The 16,477-nt window shown below is 41.5% G+C and overlaps 2 protein-coding genes across 2 annotated transcripts; both read right to left on the bottom strand.

The window, feature by feature from the left end:
• Positions 1-473: 473 nt before the first annotated feature.
• Positions 474-2,352, bottom strand: LOC141612549 (F-box/kelch-repeat protein At3g23880-like). The gene is made up of 2 exons (XM_074431361.1): positions 2,325-2,352; positions 474-2,072 (listed from the first exon to the last, which is right to left on the bottom strand). Exons 1-2 carry the CDS (start codon positions 2,350-2,352, stop codon positions 1,132-1,134), a joined length of 969 nt encoding a protein of 322 aa, XP_074287462.1. The 3' UTR covers positions 474-1,131.
• On the bottom strand, positions 1,983-3,836 carry LOC141610563 (uncharacterized). The gene is made up of 4 exons (XM_074428701.1): positions 3,692-3,836; positions 2,799-3,001; positions 2,587-2,704; positions 1,983-2,072 (listed from the first exon to the last, which is right to left on the bottom strand). The coding sequence occupies exons 1-3, from the start codon at positions 3,795-3,797 to the stop codon at positions 2,666-2,668; spliced, it is 348 nt and encodes a 115-aa protein (XP_074284802.1). The 5' UTR covers positions 3,798-3,836; the 3' UTR covers positions 1,983-2,072; positions 2,587-2,665.
• Positions 3,837-16,477: the final 12,641 nt, after the last annotated feature.

Here is a 16,477-nt window from a genome sequence, read left to right on the forward strand (position 1 = left end):
TTCAACTAATAAATGTATGGGTTTGGAATGAGCCAAACTCAAACCAAGTGTTTGTTTGGCAAAAATAGAGGTTTCATACCCATACCTCAAACCCATGAGATTGATACCCATGGGTATTAAGTAATAAAACCAAAAAACATGAAAAAAAATTAAATGGAACATTTTAAGTGAAATTTTTTTTACATTTATTTGATTAACTCTTCATTTTCATGATTTTTTAGTATCAAAAATAATTATTTTCAATGTTGTATTTTAGATTTTTTTAACTTTGATGAAGTTCGATCCCATTCCACCCGAAATTGAAACAAACACATGGTATAAGGAATCAAGTTCAAAACCCATACCACCCGGTATGATTCCTGATTCCAAACCAATACCCACGCGCGAACCAAACACCCCCTTAAGAATTATGGTAAACCTAGCTGGGAAGCACAATCTACAGACAGAACGATAATTATACGTAGAAAATCGTATAAAAGTAGAACGAATACTCAATAAACCTTCACAGCTAACAGCATCTACTCGATGATATACATTCAGTTTGCAGATAGAGAAGCATAACGAAGAATAAGATAGCACACAAAACACTATTAAGTTAACAATAGCAGAAAATGGGAGCTTGTGATCGTACCATCTCCTCGCAAAACTGCTTGCCAAACATCACTTTAAAGAGTGAACACATTATGGCCTATTAAAGCAACAACACAAATAAATACATAAATAAAATACATAAATAAAGTAGATACTCTTATATCTCTACTGATAACAAAGGAGAAGACTGAAAGTATAATCTGCTACTTCACCCTGCTATGGCGATTGCAATGATGCACGATGCTTGGGCGCAAGATGTCCTCTGATCTTCAAAACGGCCAAATCTATTGCACGTTTGCAACGACGCACAATGCTTGGGCGCAAGTTGTCCTCTGATCTTCTAAACTGCCAAATCATACTCTCGACATAATCTCCAACTCCATCATATTCGGGTATGAAAGAGTTGCCCAAAATTTCCATGCTGTCATCTCTTTCTTGCTCTTCAGGATGTAATTGACTAAGATCGTCAACCGATCTTAACTCCTTCGAATGGCCTAACAACAACTTACCAGTCGTAGAATAATAAATCAAATGACAATGTCAAAGAACCTCGGAGTAAACTATTTCCCAGGAATTCCAGTCACCAGCTTGTCTCAACATCCAAACATCAAGACGAAATTTACCAAAGGTTGTATGCAATGCAAGGCAACCTTCCAAATTTACTAAAGAAACGCAACGATGATGCCAAATGGAAAAATTCATCCGTGGCTTTACCTCGTACTTTTGAGTAACTAAATTTATCTCAACAATCTCAGTACCGATACCGCGCAAGGGATCCCAAATATCAATAGGCCAGTACAGAGAATCATTGATCAACGCTGGCTTACCAACAGTTATCCATTCATTCCTCCTAGCATTCCTGTTTAAGATACACAAATTTCTTTTCCATATTCCAGCTTTCCATGAAAATGTCCAAAACACTTCACCCGAGGAATAGAATGCAACAATGTAGTAGTCGTCCACAGATGATACGTAGCCAAACCAACACAACTTACTTTTGAAATCTGATGTGTCGTCAGGACCAAGAATTTCAACCTGCTGCCTTGTAACAGGGTTTAATAGAATGAATTTGCTGAATTTACAGCGCGATATTTCGGTACTAAAGCCTACTAGTCCATTACAGCAGCCAATTAAATACGATAGATGAGCTTTATCGTTGTATTTGTAGCTCTTCTGAATTATGAGATAATTAGGATTGTCAATAATTGATGGTGACAACCATCCATTATCTCTAAGTAACACAAACTGATGGTGAGAACCAGAGAACGGCAGGCGAGACTTTTCAAATTCAGGTGTAGAAATAGTAGAACGCCAATCTCTGCAAACAGATTTGAAACGGAGTAAAGATTTTACCGGCAGTCTTGGCAGAATCTGATCTAGTATCAGGTGATCGGGAAATGTTACAACCTTCTTTGGCTTATTTTCCTCGTCTGTGATATTTTCTTTTTCTCCGAAATTTGGGAGTTCTATTGCGACTGAATCTGAATTTGATGCCAAAAATACCAACACCAGAGTATAAATACTATGAACAAATCACAAACAAATAACCTCGGACAGCACACTATGTATTTCATACAATCATCAACTTCAGAATAATTTTTTTTCTTAAAATAAAACTACTCCTAGGCGTATTTGAATGTGGATCTTTGATCAACAAAATATCATACACAAAGTATTAAATACTTCTACATACACGTTTAGCCAGGTATAAAATCTTACAGCAAATAACAAACATGTGAAATCTACATCACCAAAAACCATGAAATGTACATTTTAAAAACCGTGGAATGTACATTAGGTTGGGTCAGTTGCGCGTAAAACCTGTTGTACCATGGTGCAACTGATTTAATTTTGAGTAGAAATTTTTGTAAAACCAAAATTGTAACACTTGCACAAACAAGATGTGATATAATACAGGCAAGTCCGATTTGCATAGGTAGGAAACCACTCAATCAGCAATGACTAGTATTAGTCTAGAATCATCAAGTATCTTACCTCAGGTATACGAAGCACTTTTGGAGTCGGAAATTTTAATTCCTTTGTAATGGAGGCGTCGATAGCAAGGTTCAAGACATTACTGAGTAATTCTTTGCCTTTCAAGCATCTTGTCAGACTACACCAGGAAATACAGAAACATTACTTGTTTATCGTTTCCAAAATTCAGAGATGATCTATAATTCTATATATAACAGAAGGAACAAATGTACCTTTTGTGTTTGGATCATTGTCTTTCGAAAACCATTCTGATAAGAATATGTTTTCATGGCTTCATCAAGGATACCCATGTCCAAGTCATTGGAAATAGAATGAGTCGATAAATACTTATTCTCAGTAGTTGATTGGGGTAAGCAGTAATCCTGGAGAAGCGGCGAATGCCTTCCCTTGTTTCCCTTATGTGAAACATGAGCTGCTGCAAAATAGAATGAGTCGAGAAATACTTAATTCTCAGTAATCATCACGCAAGCTAAAAAGCTTCAAAATTTTAATAAAGAACGAGTCTTTGCCAGTAGCATACACAGAATAAGAGGGGGCCGCAATAGTGACGATCCGTTGCACATTTTTTAATCAGAATTTGTTGCCATAAATCAATATTCACTCAACCAATATACCTCCCTCCTTCGTCCAAATCATTTGTTTACGTTTTTTCATTCTGTGCGAGGGGCATTTAAGCTTAAGACGGATAAACCCGTTTTAAATCAAAATTTGGTGCCATAAATCAATATTCACTCAACCAATATACTCAATCCTCCCTCCTAATCATTTGTTTACGATTTTTTTAATGAGAATTTGGGTTTACTTTCCGGGTGACAACACTCGGAAGAAGTGGGATTTAGCTTTCAATTAAAAGGTTGAAACAATTCAATGAATGAATGAATACAAATATAAATCATAAAATCCTGAAATCCAACAAATAAACATCATGATTAATAATATAGTTATTATTGTGTAACAAATAGGGTAAAACAGATTCAAACAAAAAGGAGAGAGATTTGAAACATATTGGTTCCATTCAGATTCAATTAAAAGGTAAAACAAATGATCGGGGGGAAAAAGTAAATAAAAATAAAAATAATGGAAGTAATTAGAATGAATGAATTACCAAGAAGAATATGGAATTTGAAGGAGGATAAAGAGGAGCAATTGATCCGACAAAGGTAGAATCGGGTGTCACTACGCATCACATCTCCAATATTGTTCTTCCTCATCTTTACTCTCTAATGTCTCTTCTGTCTCTCTCCAACTAAATAAATACTCCATAAGATAGATGATTTTCCGTATTTCTATTGTTACGGGGTAAGGTCATTAAAATAAGGGTTTTTTTTGTCAAAAACTACCTTATTTTTAGGTGTATTTGTAAAAATACTACCTTATATTATTTTTTTTTGTTTTCAACTACCTTTGTTTTCTTTATTTTTGGTCAATAACTGCCTACACTAAAAATCTAGACATATTTGGTCTATTTTCCGGCTTTAACATATCTCACATGACTTTTTTATGTTTTAATCTTCAATTGGTCTCCCTTGTGACGGGTTACCATTTGTGGCGGATATTTTGTGAGTTAAAATGGTAACAAAATGGGTTAGTGGAGAAAGAGGGTCACATGAATAGTGTTGCAGAGAGAGAAAAAGTGGGTACTTTGTGAGGTAAAATGGTATCCGTCACTCAAAAGTGACGGATATGTGCCGTCACAAACAAGAATTTGTGTTTAATCTTACTAAGGCCCGATTTTGGGAAGTCATAAAGTAGTTACGCTCAACTTTAGTAGATGTTTGTAGTTATTATTGAAATGTGAAATTCATTAATTTTACTTATCTGAAGTTAAATTTTGGTTTGGACGCAGTTGATCATTGTTGTTTGATGTTAAGAAAGTCATGTGAGATAGGTTAATGACACTAAATCGACCAAATCTTGCCATATTTTCAGCTTAGGTAGTTTTTGACCAAAAAATAAGAAAACAAAATTAGTCTAAAACAAGAAAAATAATATAAGGTAGTTTTTTTACAAATACCCCTAAATATAAGGTAGTTTTTAACAAAAAAAACCTTAAAATAACATAAAATATGGATTTTGTGGGGTATTGTTGTGGGGTGGGGCAGTAAGTGGATCATACATCTGATGTATTACCACCAATTCATAGTTTCTGAGCATTATAATAATTTTTTTGAGTTTTGTTTTAAAAATTTTGAGTTTTAATATATATTTTTTGAGTTTATTTACTTAAACATAACTCTAAAAAATTGCAATAATAATCAAAAATATTACATACTCCCTCCAATTTTTATATATCCTCCCTTTTCTTTTGGGCACAACAAATAAGAAAACTAATAAAAAATGAATAAAGTAGTGTAAGTGGTAGAATTTATAAGAGAGACAAAATAATAAAGAATGAATAATGAATAAAGTAGTGTAAGTGGTAAATTTATAGGAGAGAGAAAATAAAAAAAAAGAATGAAACTTACCAAAAAAGGAAAGAGGGAAGATAATCAAACTAGTATAAAAAAGGAAAGAGGGAAGAAAATAGGAAATTGGAGGGGGTATAAGTTTAGGAAAATTTGAGTTTTTGACGGAAAAAAAATAAAATCTAACTTATAAATTTTAATAATTTAAAAAAAAAACATACATATACTCAAAATCAAATAAAGTTTGTGAAAATAAGCTCAAAAAATATAGATATGAACAGTACTTGAGTGGTTACATTTTATGAACAGTACTTGAGTGGTTACATTTTATCAAAAAGTGGTCACATTTGCCCGTCGCAAATTGTGACCGTCACAAGGGAGAATTGCTGCAAAACAAAAAGTATCAATAAAGGGACATTGCAAAAGAAAGAAATCTGATCCACCATACTTTTCCAGCAAATTAGCATGGGTAAACTGTAAACTTCTGACATCTTGGAAAATATGGCACAAAGTAAGGCTAAAAAGGTTTTTTTTTTTTTTTTGAAGGAAACATAGGGCCGATATTATATTAAATCAATTTCCGCAAGCGTAATTACAACTTGCGGAAAGTCATTTACAAGGACTAACTCACATCCCTCAAACTCAGTCATCCTTGCAATACAATGTGCCACGGTATTACCCCCACGTTTCACATGAAAAAACTTACTAGACGGAAAAAAACTCAAACTAAAGAGGACATCATTCACGCAGAGCCCAAAGGGAGACCTCGCCACGACTTTGTTCTTCACAGCCAACACAACATTAAGCGCATCACTTTCGAGAATAATATTTGGAAAACCAAAGCGGTTCGCTAATTCCAGCCCAAAATTAGCAGCCCGTGCCTCCGCCACATCCACATCCCAATCTGCCACCACACGCCTACAGCCCATCCCCACAACATGGCCTGCCATATCCCTAGCAACCACACCCAAACCAACCACGCCACCACCAGCGACATGAGCATCCACATTTATCTTTATGAAACCGGCATCAGGGGGAGTCCACGAGCAGCCACCCACATCCGTCACCACCAACGGTTTGCTAAATACCCGGTCAGCATATCCTTGGTACTCAGCTACCATCTTCACAAAGCCCGAGCAGACAGCTTCAGCCGGCGTGGGAACCTCCTCAAAAAGCCGTTGGTTTCTTATGGTCCAAATAGCCCACATCATTGCAAGGAACCTCTCCCTCTCTCCCACCCCAAGCTGCTGCATAATCCACACCATTCTCTCCTCACACGAACCATTTGGGGCCATGTCAATAAACTCCCAGAAGCCACTTCCCTCCCAATGTACCCTCGTCCATGCGCACTTAAAAATGGCGTGTTCACAGCATTCGTCCATGTTGCAAAAATTACAAATTGGAGTAGGACAGCAATGGCGATTGAATAAAATCTTCCGCACAGGTAATGTATTTGTACAAATTCTCCATATAAAATGAAGAAGTTTTGGGGGGACTTTGAGGCCCCATAGTGCATTCCAAGAAAAGCCATTATGCCCAATACCAGCCGGATTTATACATGGCCTCCTCCCGAGCCAATAACCTGACTTGACCGAATAACATCCATCTTTCGATGGCCACCAATACCGTTCATCAGGAGGTAGTCTACTGCTCAACGGAAGTTTAAGAACCAAACTCGCGTCGGCTTCCATCAAAACAGCTCGCACCGCCCCCATGTTCCAGCAGGCCCCCTCTACATCGATAAGATCCGCAACACGCATACCTGGGTCAGCATTTAAATTCGGCATAGGTACAATCCCCGCGGACGCACCAGGCAACCACGCCTCATCCCATATCCCAATAGACTGGCCATTTCCCACTCTCCATTTTAAGCCTTCCAACAGGAGCGATTTGGAGCCCCACAAGCTTCGCCATGTAAAACTCGGGTCGTATCCTCGTCTCGCCTCAAGGATGGTGTCGTTTTTGAAGTATCGTGCTTTTAACACTTTCCCTGCAAGAGACTCGGGCTTGACAAGTAGGCGCCACACTTGTTTCGCTAACAAAGCTTGATTGAATACACGTAAGTCACGAAAACCCATTCCCCCACTCGCCTTTGGTTCACATAAACGCTCCCAACGCATCCAATGGATTTTTCGATGAGCTTCCGAAGATCCCCACCAGAAACGTGCCAGCACCGAGTGAATATCGTCAATAACACCCTCCGGAATCGAGAAAAGACTCATCATATATGTTGGGATAGCTTGGGCTACAGCTTTGATTAACACCTCCTTCCCGGGTCTCGAAAGTAGTCGTTCTTTCCAACCATTAACCTTCTTCCATATACGCTCCTTCAAACAATTGAAAACCACTTTTTTTGACCTTCCAATAATGGTCGGAAGGCCTAAGTATTTCTCATGTTTATCTACCTCTCGAACTCCCAACATCGCCTTAATCAAATCTCTCCTTTGAATCCCCACTTTCTTGCTAAAGACCACTTCCGATTTATCAAAATTAATCTTCTGTCCCGATGCTTGTTCATATTGGCTAATGATATTAGCTACCTTCAAGCATTCCTCAGCATTTGCTCTAACAAAAAGGATACTATCATCAGCAAAGAATAAGTGAGATATTCGAGGAGCCCCCCTACAGACCCGCATTCCATGAATTTGATTCATCTCCGCCGCCTTACAGAGCATACGAGAAAACGAATCAGCACAAAGAAGAAAAAGGTAAGGGGAAATAGGATCCCCTTGCCTTAATCCCCGACTCGGCTTAACCCCCCCGACCAGCTGCCCATTAATCAAAAACGACTGAGAGACCGTCGAAAGGCAACGCATAATCCGACCACACCACCCCACTGAAAAACCCATCTTCTCCATCACATCACCCAAGAAAGACCACTCAACCCTATCATAAGCTTTACTCATGTCGAGTTTAATAGCCACATTACCGTTCCGTCCTTCCCCGCCCCTCTTCATAGTGTGGAAGATCTCAAAGGCCACCAACGCATTATCAGTAATGAGTCGGCCCGGCGTAAAAGCACTTTGATTCTCAGATATAAAATCATTAAGAAAACCTTTCAGACGATTTGCAATAGTTTTCGAAATAATTTTATACAATACATTGCAAAGACTTATTGGGCGATATTCCGTTACCTTCCGTGGATTTTGGCATTTTGGAATAAGCACAACAGATGTTCGATTTAACTCGCCCATGTCACCGCCTCCATCCCACCATCCCTTCACCATGCGACATACATCATCCCCGACCACACTCCAATACCGTTGATAAAACAGCGCATGCATACCATCCGGTCCCGGGGCCTTATTTGGATGCATATCGAAGAGAGCCGCTTTCACCTCATCGTCACTAATAGGAGCATCTAACGTTGCATTAATTTCAGGGGACACCACCCTTTCCAGACAATTCAGAACTTCATTCGATGACTCGGGATTGCTCGATGTAAACAGTCCATCAAAATAATCGCTCATTATGTCTGCCACCTTTTGTCCATCAGTTTGCCATACCCCGTTTGCATCCTCAATCCCGCGAATATTATTTCTCTTCCGTCGCTGCTGTGCTTTGTGGTGAAAATATTTGGTGTTCTTATCGCCATCCCTTAGTTCGTTAGCTCGAGCCCTAGCATACCAATAGGATTCCTCGCGACATCTAAGCCCCTCAAGCTCCTCCACAATTGATCGACATCGCTGTAACATATCAGCGGAGGGCTGCCTTTTTTGCCATCGAGCTAACTCCTCTTCCTTATCTCTGATATCCCGCTTCAAACTACCAAATTTATTTCGAGCCCACGCCTGTAATTTTTTAGCACTCCAGCTCACTTTTTCCAACACACTCGCACCATCCAAAGAAGCCCACGCCGCTTGCACTACCTCATCACACTCCGGGTCCGACAACCAAAAGGATTCAAATCTAAATCCTTTTCCCCGTCTATGTCTATCTCCCTCTTCTTGCTCATGAACAAGAATGGCACAGTGGTCAGACGAAAAGATAGGAAAGTTTCTGACTACTGCCCTAGGAAACAACTGACACCACTCCATGGAAGCAACAGCACGGTCAAGCCGCTCTCTTATGTACGTACCATCTCCTCTCCCCCGCTGCCACGTGTAGATATTCCCATAAAAACCCAAATCATCCAAAGCACAATCGTCTAGTGCAGCACGGAAAGCCTCCATTTGTCTTTCACCCCTCACTACACCCCCCTCCTTCTCCTCCATACTTAAGATTTCATTGAAATCCCCAAAGAGGATCATTGGGTCGTGGTGATTACTACACAGCGCTCTAACCATACTCCAAGTTTTATGTTTGTTTGCTAGTTCCGGCCACCCATAAACACCCACTGCCCGCCAAAGAACAGCCCCATTACTCCCCATAACTTTCAAGGCCATATGATGATTGTCATAAGAGATTAGCTGAACATCGATATCCTTCCACCAAATACCAAGACCTCCTGATCGACCATTACTACTAACACAAATACCCGACATATAACCACACTTATTTCGTATTTTTTCTAATCTATTAGCACTAATCATTGTCTCCATAACGAAGACAATGTTTGGGCACTCCCTCCAACACCAGTCGCGGAGGGTGCTAACCGTCAAGGGATTGCCCAACCCTTGACAGTTCCAGCTTAGGATTTTCATTGTTGTTCGCGGGGCTGCTCTCCGTCAGCCTCCGCTACTTTCAAATCAGATAAGCACCCATCCATTTTCATCCTCTTTCCATCTACCACATCCTCGACATCCTCCTGTTCACACCCACCCTCCCTGCATTTCCTCTTCCCCTGATTAACCAAACCTGAGTTCGCATCCCCATACCCACCAACCCCTGTCCGCTGATTGCCCAGCTTGCCACTCATACCTCCACGCTTCACCTTCACAAATTTACGTTCCACATTGGCATCAACCACACACTTCTTCCCGTGGTCACAATTCATATCATAATTCGCCTCACTACCCGCATCCACCCCCTCCTCCACAATGAGCATCTCCCTATTTTCCATTCCCTTCTCCTCCCGATCGTTCCCACCCCTTCTACCCACCAACGAAACCCCGCGCAACATTTCCACCATCTTATTCAGCTCTCGCTCCTCTACCTTCCCCTCCTCATCGTCCACCAATATAAGTTGTTTAGCACATGTTGTCACTCTACCGTCCCTTCCATCAGCACCCCGAGCAACCTTCCATGGTGAGGCCCTCAACCAGTCACCATACCTTCGTCCCTCCCCAATAGGACCCTTCCTCATCCCACAATCCTTTTCCCCGTGCCCCATTTGTCCGCAGATGTAACAGAACAAAGGCAGGCTCTCATAGCACACCCTCACACGCCACTTTTTTCCCCCTTTCAACTTCATATATATAGAATCGATCAGGGGTTTACGTACATCAATGACCACACGAATCCTCATCGACCTATTGATAGTCGGGTTCACCGAATTATCCACAGACACAAACGACCCTATTGTATTCCCAATATTACAAGCATTCTCCAGGTTTTGTCTACCCATTATAGGCAAGTCATAAACACGCACCCAAATAGGTGAGAAGAAAAGAGGTACCTCCGAAGGAATCGCTTCACCATCAAGGTCTGCTAGAACCAAAACGTGTCGCTCAAAGTGCCAGGGTTGCTCCTCCAGAACCCGTCTTTTATCATCTTCATTATCAAACTTGAAATTGATTATTTTTTTCTGTTTATCCACCACCTCACCCACCACACCCTTCGTTTTCCACGTTGAGATCATGGTATCAATAAGAGCCTTAAGATTTACATGCCTATCAGTCCACAGTCTCCCCACCACGCACATCCGCGAGTCGACTTGTTCCTCATCTCCATCCGCAATCCACTCCAATTCTACTTGCTCTTGGTTCTCATCGCCACCATTTTCAACAACTGCTTGTTCATCGTTCAATTCCTGCACTCCAACTTTTCCTTGCACCTCCATTACTGACAAAACAATTAAGAAACACCACCCAAGAGATCGAATAAAAGCCACTCCCACACAAAGAAAGACAATTAGAGAATATTAGAGAAAGATTTTGAGAAATTTGTAAGAAGAAAAGAATTTTTTGCAAGAAAACGAGAAAAAAACCTAGGAAACCGCCTAGGAACTGCCAAAACCCTCCCAAGGAAGAAAACCTAGAGGGAACTTTTTTGGCTAAAAAGGTTTAATACAAGTTTATAACACTTCGAGCTAGCAAGGTTTTAGAGTAACAAGCTAACAAGGTATAGTTGAGAAACATTGACAAATGGTCAGCTGGGAGAGAAATTCTCACTAAACAGATGATAAAACAGTTAGTCCAATACCCAAAGACACATCCTTTCCGTTTCTACGTATTGTTTTGTGCTGAGATTTTGGGTTAATAATCAAACACATACACAAAGTCACAAACTACCACTAATTATCAGACTTGGGTGCCAAAAACTTCAATAGTACAACCTTACTGACCTGATCAAGGTTAACAGATACCCTCTCACAGATGCTAAACTGTCAAGTTTATAGATGAACTAAAGAAACCCGGAATCCATCAACAAATGGTGACGAATGTTGAGGAAACTTGAACAATTTCAACCAACAGAACCACTTAATCATGGCTTCAAGATGCAGATGATCAAAATGCAAGCATTTACAAACTTATGCCTAACCGAACATAATATATGTTTGATTTCTATTATGAGGCTACATGTTCACGAATTCAAGTTCAGACACTCCAACCAAGAAATTATATCATCATAAGTAGAGGTGGCAAACAATGACACTGTAATACTCCGTATTTATGGTCTTGGGGGTACTCTATCGAGTAGCCCTTACTCTGTCGAGTAGGGGTGTGTCGCAGAATAAAATAGTTTCTGACCTGTTGGGCACTCGATCGAGTAGCTGGGGCACTCGATCGAGTAGGGGGGTACTCGATCGAGTACCTTGGGTACTCGATCGAGTGTCCGGTTTATCGGGGGTTTTTCTCGGGTTTTGTTAATTACGCGATTAAGGTATATAAACATATTCGTCTTTATTCTAAAACACTTTTGCCAAAACCTAAAACCTGTTTAAGAGAGAAAGCAGTTGGTCCTTCTTCCTAATCGCGTTCTTGACAATTCCCGGAGTTCAGACGGTCGGATTGCGTCGTAGTTTGTGTCGTTGGATTCCTTGCGTCAAGGGTAAGCTTCTAGCATAATTTTTATAACGTTTTGTTGAGATTAGTGAAACCCTAATTTAGTAATTGGGGGTTTTTATGAATAAGTGATTGAATAGTAGTATTCATGTGTATATGTTAGGAGGAGAGTTCATAGAAGAGGCGTTTTGAGACAGCTGTAGATACCGTCTGCTTGTGTGCTTTCCAGGTAGGATTTCCTACTCAGTATTAGTCCCATAATGGGATATTGGTGATGTGCTGTAGTTAGTTGATTGATTTATGATGATTGTAATTGTAATTGTGATTGTGGCTGTGGTTGTGTTTGTGATGGTTCTCGAGATGCGTTCTCGGCTGAGTGGGGTCACTTGCGGGAGTGATCTCACGCCCTAGTTTCGCCTTTCGTGGAACCCGCCACAGAAGGGATGTGCACATTAATGATACAGGGTTATCGCTCGTACGATGAGCGGGGCTTAGGTGGGAACGACTGCGGTCCCCCACTGGCAGGGCTGGTCCAGTGGACAGTCAGTGTTGAGATGATGATGGGAGTTGGTGTTGTGTGTATGTGTGTGATTCATTTGTCTGTTTGCCTTATTGTTATTATCAGTTTTGATTGTGTGATTAGTACTGACCCCGGTGTTGTTTTGTAAACCTGCGGTGATCCATTCGGGGATGGTGAGCAGATATTGAGCAGGTATTGAGATGAGTACTGGATAGCTGGGGATGGCCACGACATGACGATAGAGTCTTCCGCTGTAGTTTAGTTTTATTTACATTTCATTTGAGAACAGTTAGTTGGAATAATGTAATGTACTTTCAGTTGGTTTGAGGATTGTTATCATTCATTAATCTATTAATAATAAATGTTGTTTCTTTATCATTTGTTGTTTGATTATCATACCTCGGCAACCGAGATGGTGATGTCTCCATACCCGAGTGGTCCTGGTAAGGCACTTGGAGTATGGGGGTGTTACAAATGGTATCAGAGCGACGATCCTGAAACCTGTAACCAATGAACTTAATGAACATAGAGAGTCAATTAAAATGAACCCGGGGTAAAAGTTGTAGGAGCTAGTGCAAAGGCTTGGGAGACGTCCTAAAGTCGCGAGGGGTCGCCCTGCAACTTTGAACCGGTCACATGGGAATGTGTTTTGAGTCGTCTGTGTGATTGTTTGATTTGTGCAACAAAGTGATGAAGTGTGTTGATTGTTTGGTGTTGAAATAGGAAGTTGAGCATGTGAAAGGAAATGATACGTGGAACATGTTAATGAGATGATAGCATGTTGAGGTGTTTACAATGTGGCTTTTATAGCATGATGATTTGATTTATTGATAAATAGAATTGTTGCGTGGCATGTTGAATATGATATCATGCGATTTGTATAAAGTTAGCGATGTTACTATGTGACGTAATATGCGGGTAGCTTTTACGTAATAGTGATACTTGATCGAGTAAGACTAACTCGATCGGATAGGTTTTTGACGATTTTTGACCAAAATCGCGTTTTGGGACACTCGATCGAGTAGCTAGGGGCACTCGATCGAGTAGGGGGTCACTCGATCGAGTAGCCTAGATACTCGATCGAGTGGGTTAGAGATCAGAAGGTCTGTTTGGTTCTGGAGTTTGGGTACTCGATCGAGTACATAGGGGCACTCGATCGAGTAGCCCGTTACTCGATCGAGTGGGTTTGGATACTCGATCGAGTAGGTTCTGGGCAGCGAGTCTTCGTGTTTTGAGGTTTAGTACGCATGTTCATGTTTACCCTTTCTTATATACGTATAGTTTCAAGATGCCGCCAAAGAGAAATGCCTTGTATGCGAGAGCTGAGCTTATGACCGTGGATGACATCGTCAAGATGTTAGAACACCAGGATGCGCTGACTGAGACCCTGAAGAAAGTGAACGAGGACAAGAATAAGGAAAAAGAGAAGGAAGTTGACCATGCTAAAGTCAGCCTCTATATTGCGAGGTTTAACCCGAAAGAGTACAAGGGAGTTGAGGAGCCTAACCTTCTTGATAGTTGGCTGAGGGAGATGGAGAATATACTAGACTTAGTCCATTGTCCGGATGAGATGAGAGTGGATCAGGCTGCATTTTATCCGAGGGAGGCGGTGGCAAGTGGTGGGATTCGGTGAAGGTGAGTGCTAAGGAGTTGTATACCAACCAAGGGTTACCTGCTATACCTTGGGAGGAGTTTCGTAGGGCTGTGAGGAAGGAGTTTGTGCCGAAGCATGTGAGGAGTAAGTTGAGGGAGGAGTTTGATAAGTTTAAGATGATCGCTTGAGATGTCCGTGGGTGAGTACTACGATACGCAGTTCAATGAGAAATCTAGATATCCGAGGACATGGGTTTGAGTGATGAGAATTTGGCTTTGAGGTTTGAGAGTGGACTGACCACGAAGATTATGGATAAGTTACCCGTGGGAGTCCTCACTGATGTGAAGGAAGCATATGAGAGGGCTGGGAGAGCTGAGAGACTAGTGGAGATGGCTCAGGAGAGGTCTGGTGGTGAGAAGAGGAAGTCGGAGAGCGAGGGTGGTGGCCAATCTAATTACAAGAAAGGCAACCACAATCAGTCTAAGGGATTTTCTTCTGGATCTGGGTTTAGTGCTGGAGCGTCCTTTGGGCGAGGCCGTGGGAGTGCGAGTAATAGTTGGGGAGTGACATGCTTTGGGTGTGGTGGCGTAGGCCACAAGAGACATGAGTGCACGAGTGCACCGGGATCTTTCCAGAGACCTGCACAGAGCTTCGCGAGCAACAGACCGGCGGGATCATGGCCAAACCGGGGAGGTCAGAGCTACCAGAGTGGAGGCAACCGCAACGGCGGTAATTCTTATCAGAAGACACCGATGAACCACAACAACAACCAAGGGTCGGGTGCTAAGCCGACCGCATCGCCTAGTCTTGTCCAGGAGGTGGGCGGAAGACCAGTGGCAAGTTGTTCATGATGGACAAGAAGGCAGCTGAGGAAGATGCGCATGTTATCACCGGTACATTCCTCGTTAATGGTATTCCTACGTTTGTTTTGTTTGATTCGGGGGCTTCTCAGTCGTTTGTGTCTTCGAGTCATGTGAAACAGTTGGGTTTGAGAGTATATGAGTCTGTTAGTGAGCAAGTTTTCATACCTTCGGGTGAGTCTGTACCATGTGGGAGGTTGTTTAGAGATGTATCCTTGATAGTTGGGCAAGTTGATTTCCCTGTAGACTTGCTAGAGTTTCCTTTTAACGGTTTTGAGATGATAGTTGGGATGGATTGGTTAGGAAAGTATAAAGCTAAGATAGACTGTCATCAAAAGAAAGTGTCCTTGAGAGGTCCTAAGGGCGTTAGTGTGTCTTACCGGGGGTTTCTAGTCAAACCCAAAGTTAAGTTGATAGCAGCTGTAACCTTGAAATCTTATTTGAGGAAGGGATGTCCTTTGATCTTATGCCATGTGAGAGATGACCGGGTAGAGGGTCCGACAGTTGATGAGATACCAGTAGTGGGAGAGTTTCGACGTTTTCTGATGAGATTAGGGTTACCACCGAAGAGAGAGATAGATTTCACCGTTGAGTTGAAGCCAGGGACGGGGCCAATCTCTAAGGCACCGTACCGTATGGGTCCTAAGGAGATGGAGGAGCTTAGGAAGCAGTTGGATGATCTGATAGATAAGGGATACATTAGGCCAAGTGTATCGCCGTGGGGAGCACCAGTTCTGTTTGTAAAGAAGAAAGATGGAACCTTGAGGTTATGCATAGATTACAGAGAGTTGAACCGTGTGACGATAAAGAACAAGTATCCTTTGCCAAGGATAGATGACCTGTTTGATCAGTTGAGTGGTGCAACAGTCTTTTCTAAGATCGATTTGAGGTCGGGGTACCATCAGGTGAAGATTAGAGACGTGGACATACCGAAGACAGCTTTCACGTCGAGGTATGGTCATTATGAGTATGTGGTGATGCCATTTGGGTTGTCTAATGCGCCGGCAGTGTTTATGGATTTGATGAATAGGATCTTTAGACAGTTCTTGGATCAGTTTGTAGTGGTGTTTATAGATGATATCTTAGTCTACTCTAAGACTAAGGAGGAGCATGAGGAACATTTGAGGATTGTGTTGCAGACGTTGAGGGAGCATGAGTTGTATGCTAAGTTGTCCAAGTGTGAGTTCTGGTTAGAGAAAGTTGCTTTTCTGGGGCATGTGATATCTAAAGATGGGGTAGTGTAGATCCGCGAAGATTGAAGCAAAGGACAAGGTGGGAAGCACCAAAGAATGTTCTTTGAGGTTAGGAGTTTCTTGGGTTTATTTGGATACTACGGACGGTTTGTGAAAGATTTCTCCAAGATAGCTAGACCGATGACGGCGTTGATGAGGAAAGAGAACAGGTTT

This window comes from Silene latifolia, chromosome 11 (assembly GCF_048544455.1).
Source record: "Silene latifolia isolate original U9 population chromosome 11, ASM4854445v1, whole genome shotgun sequence".
Lineage (NCBI taxonomy): Eukaryota > Viridiplantae > Streptophyta > Magnoliopsida > Caryophyllales > Caryophyllaceae > Silene > Silene latifolia.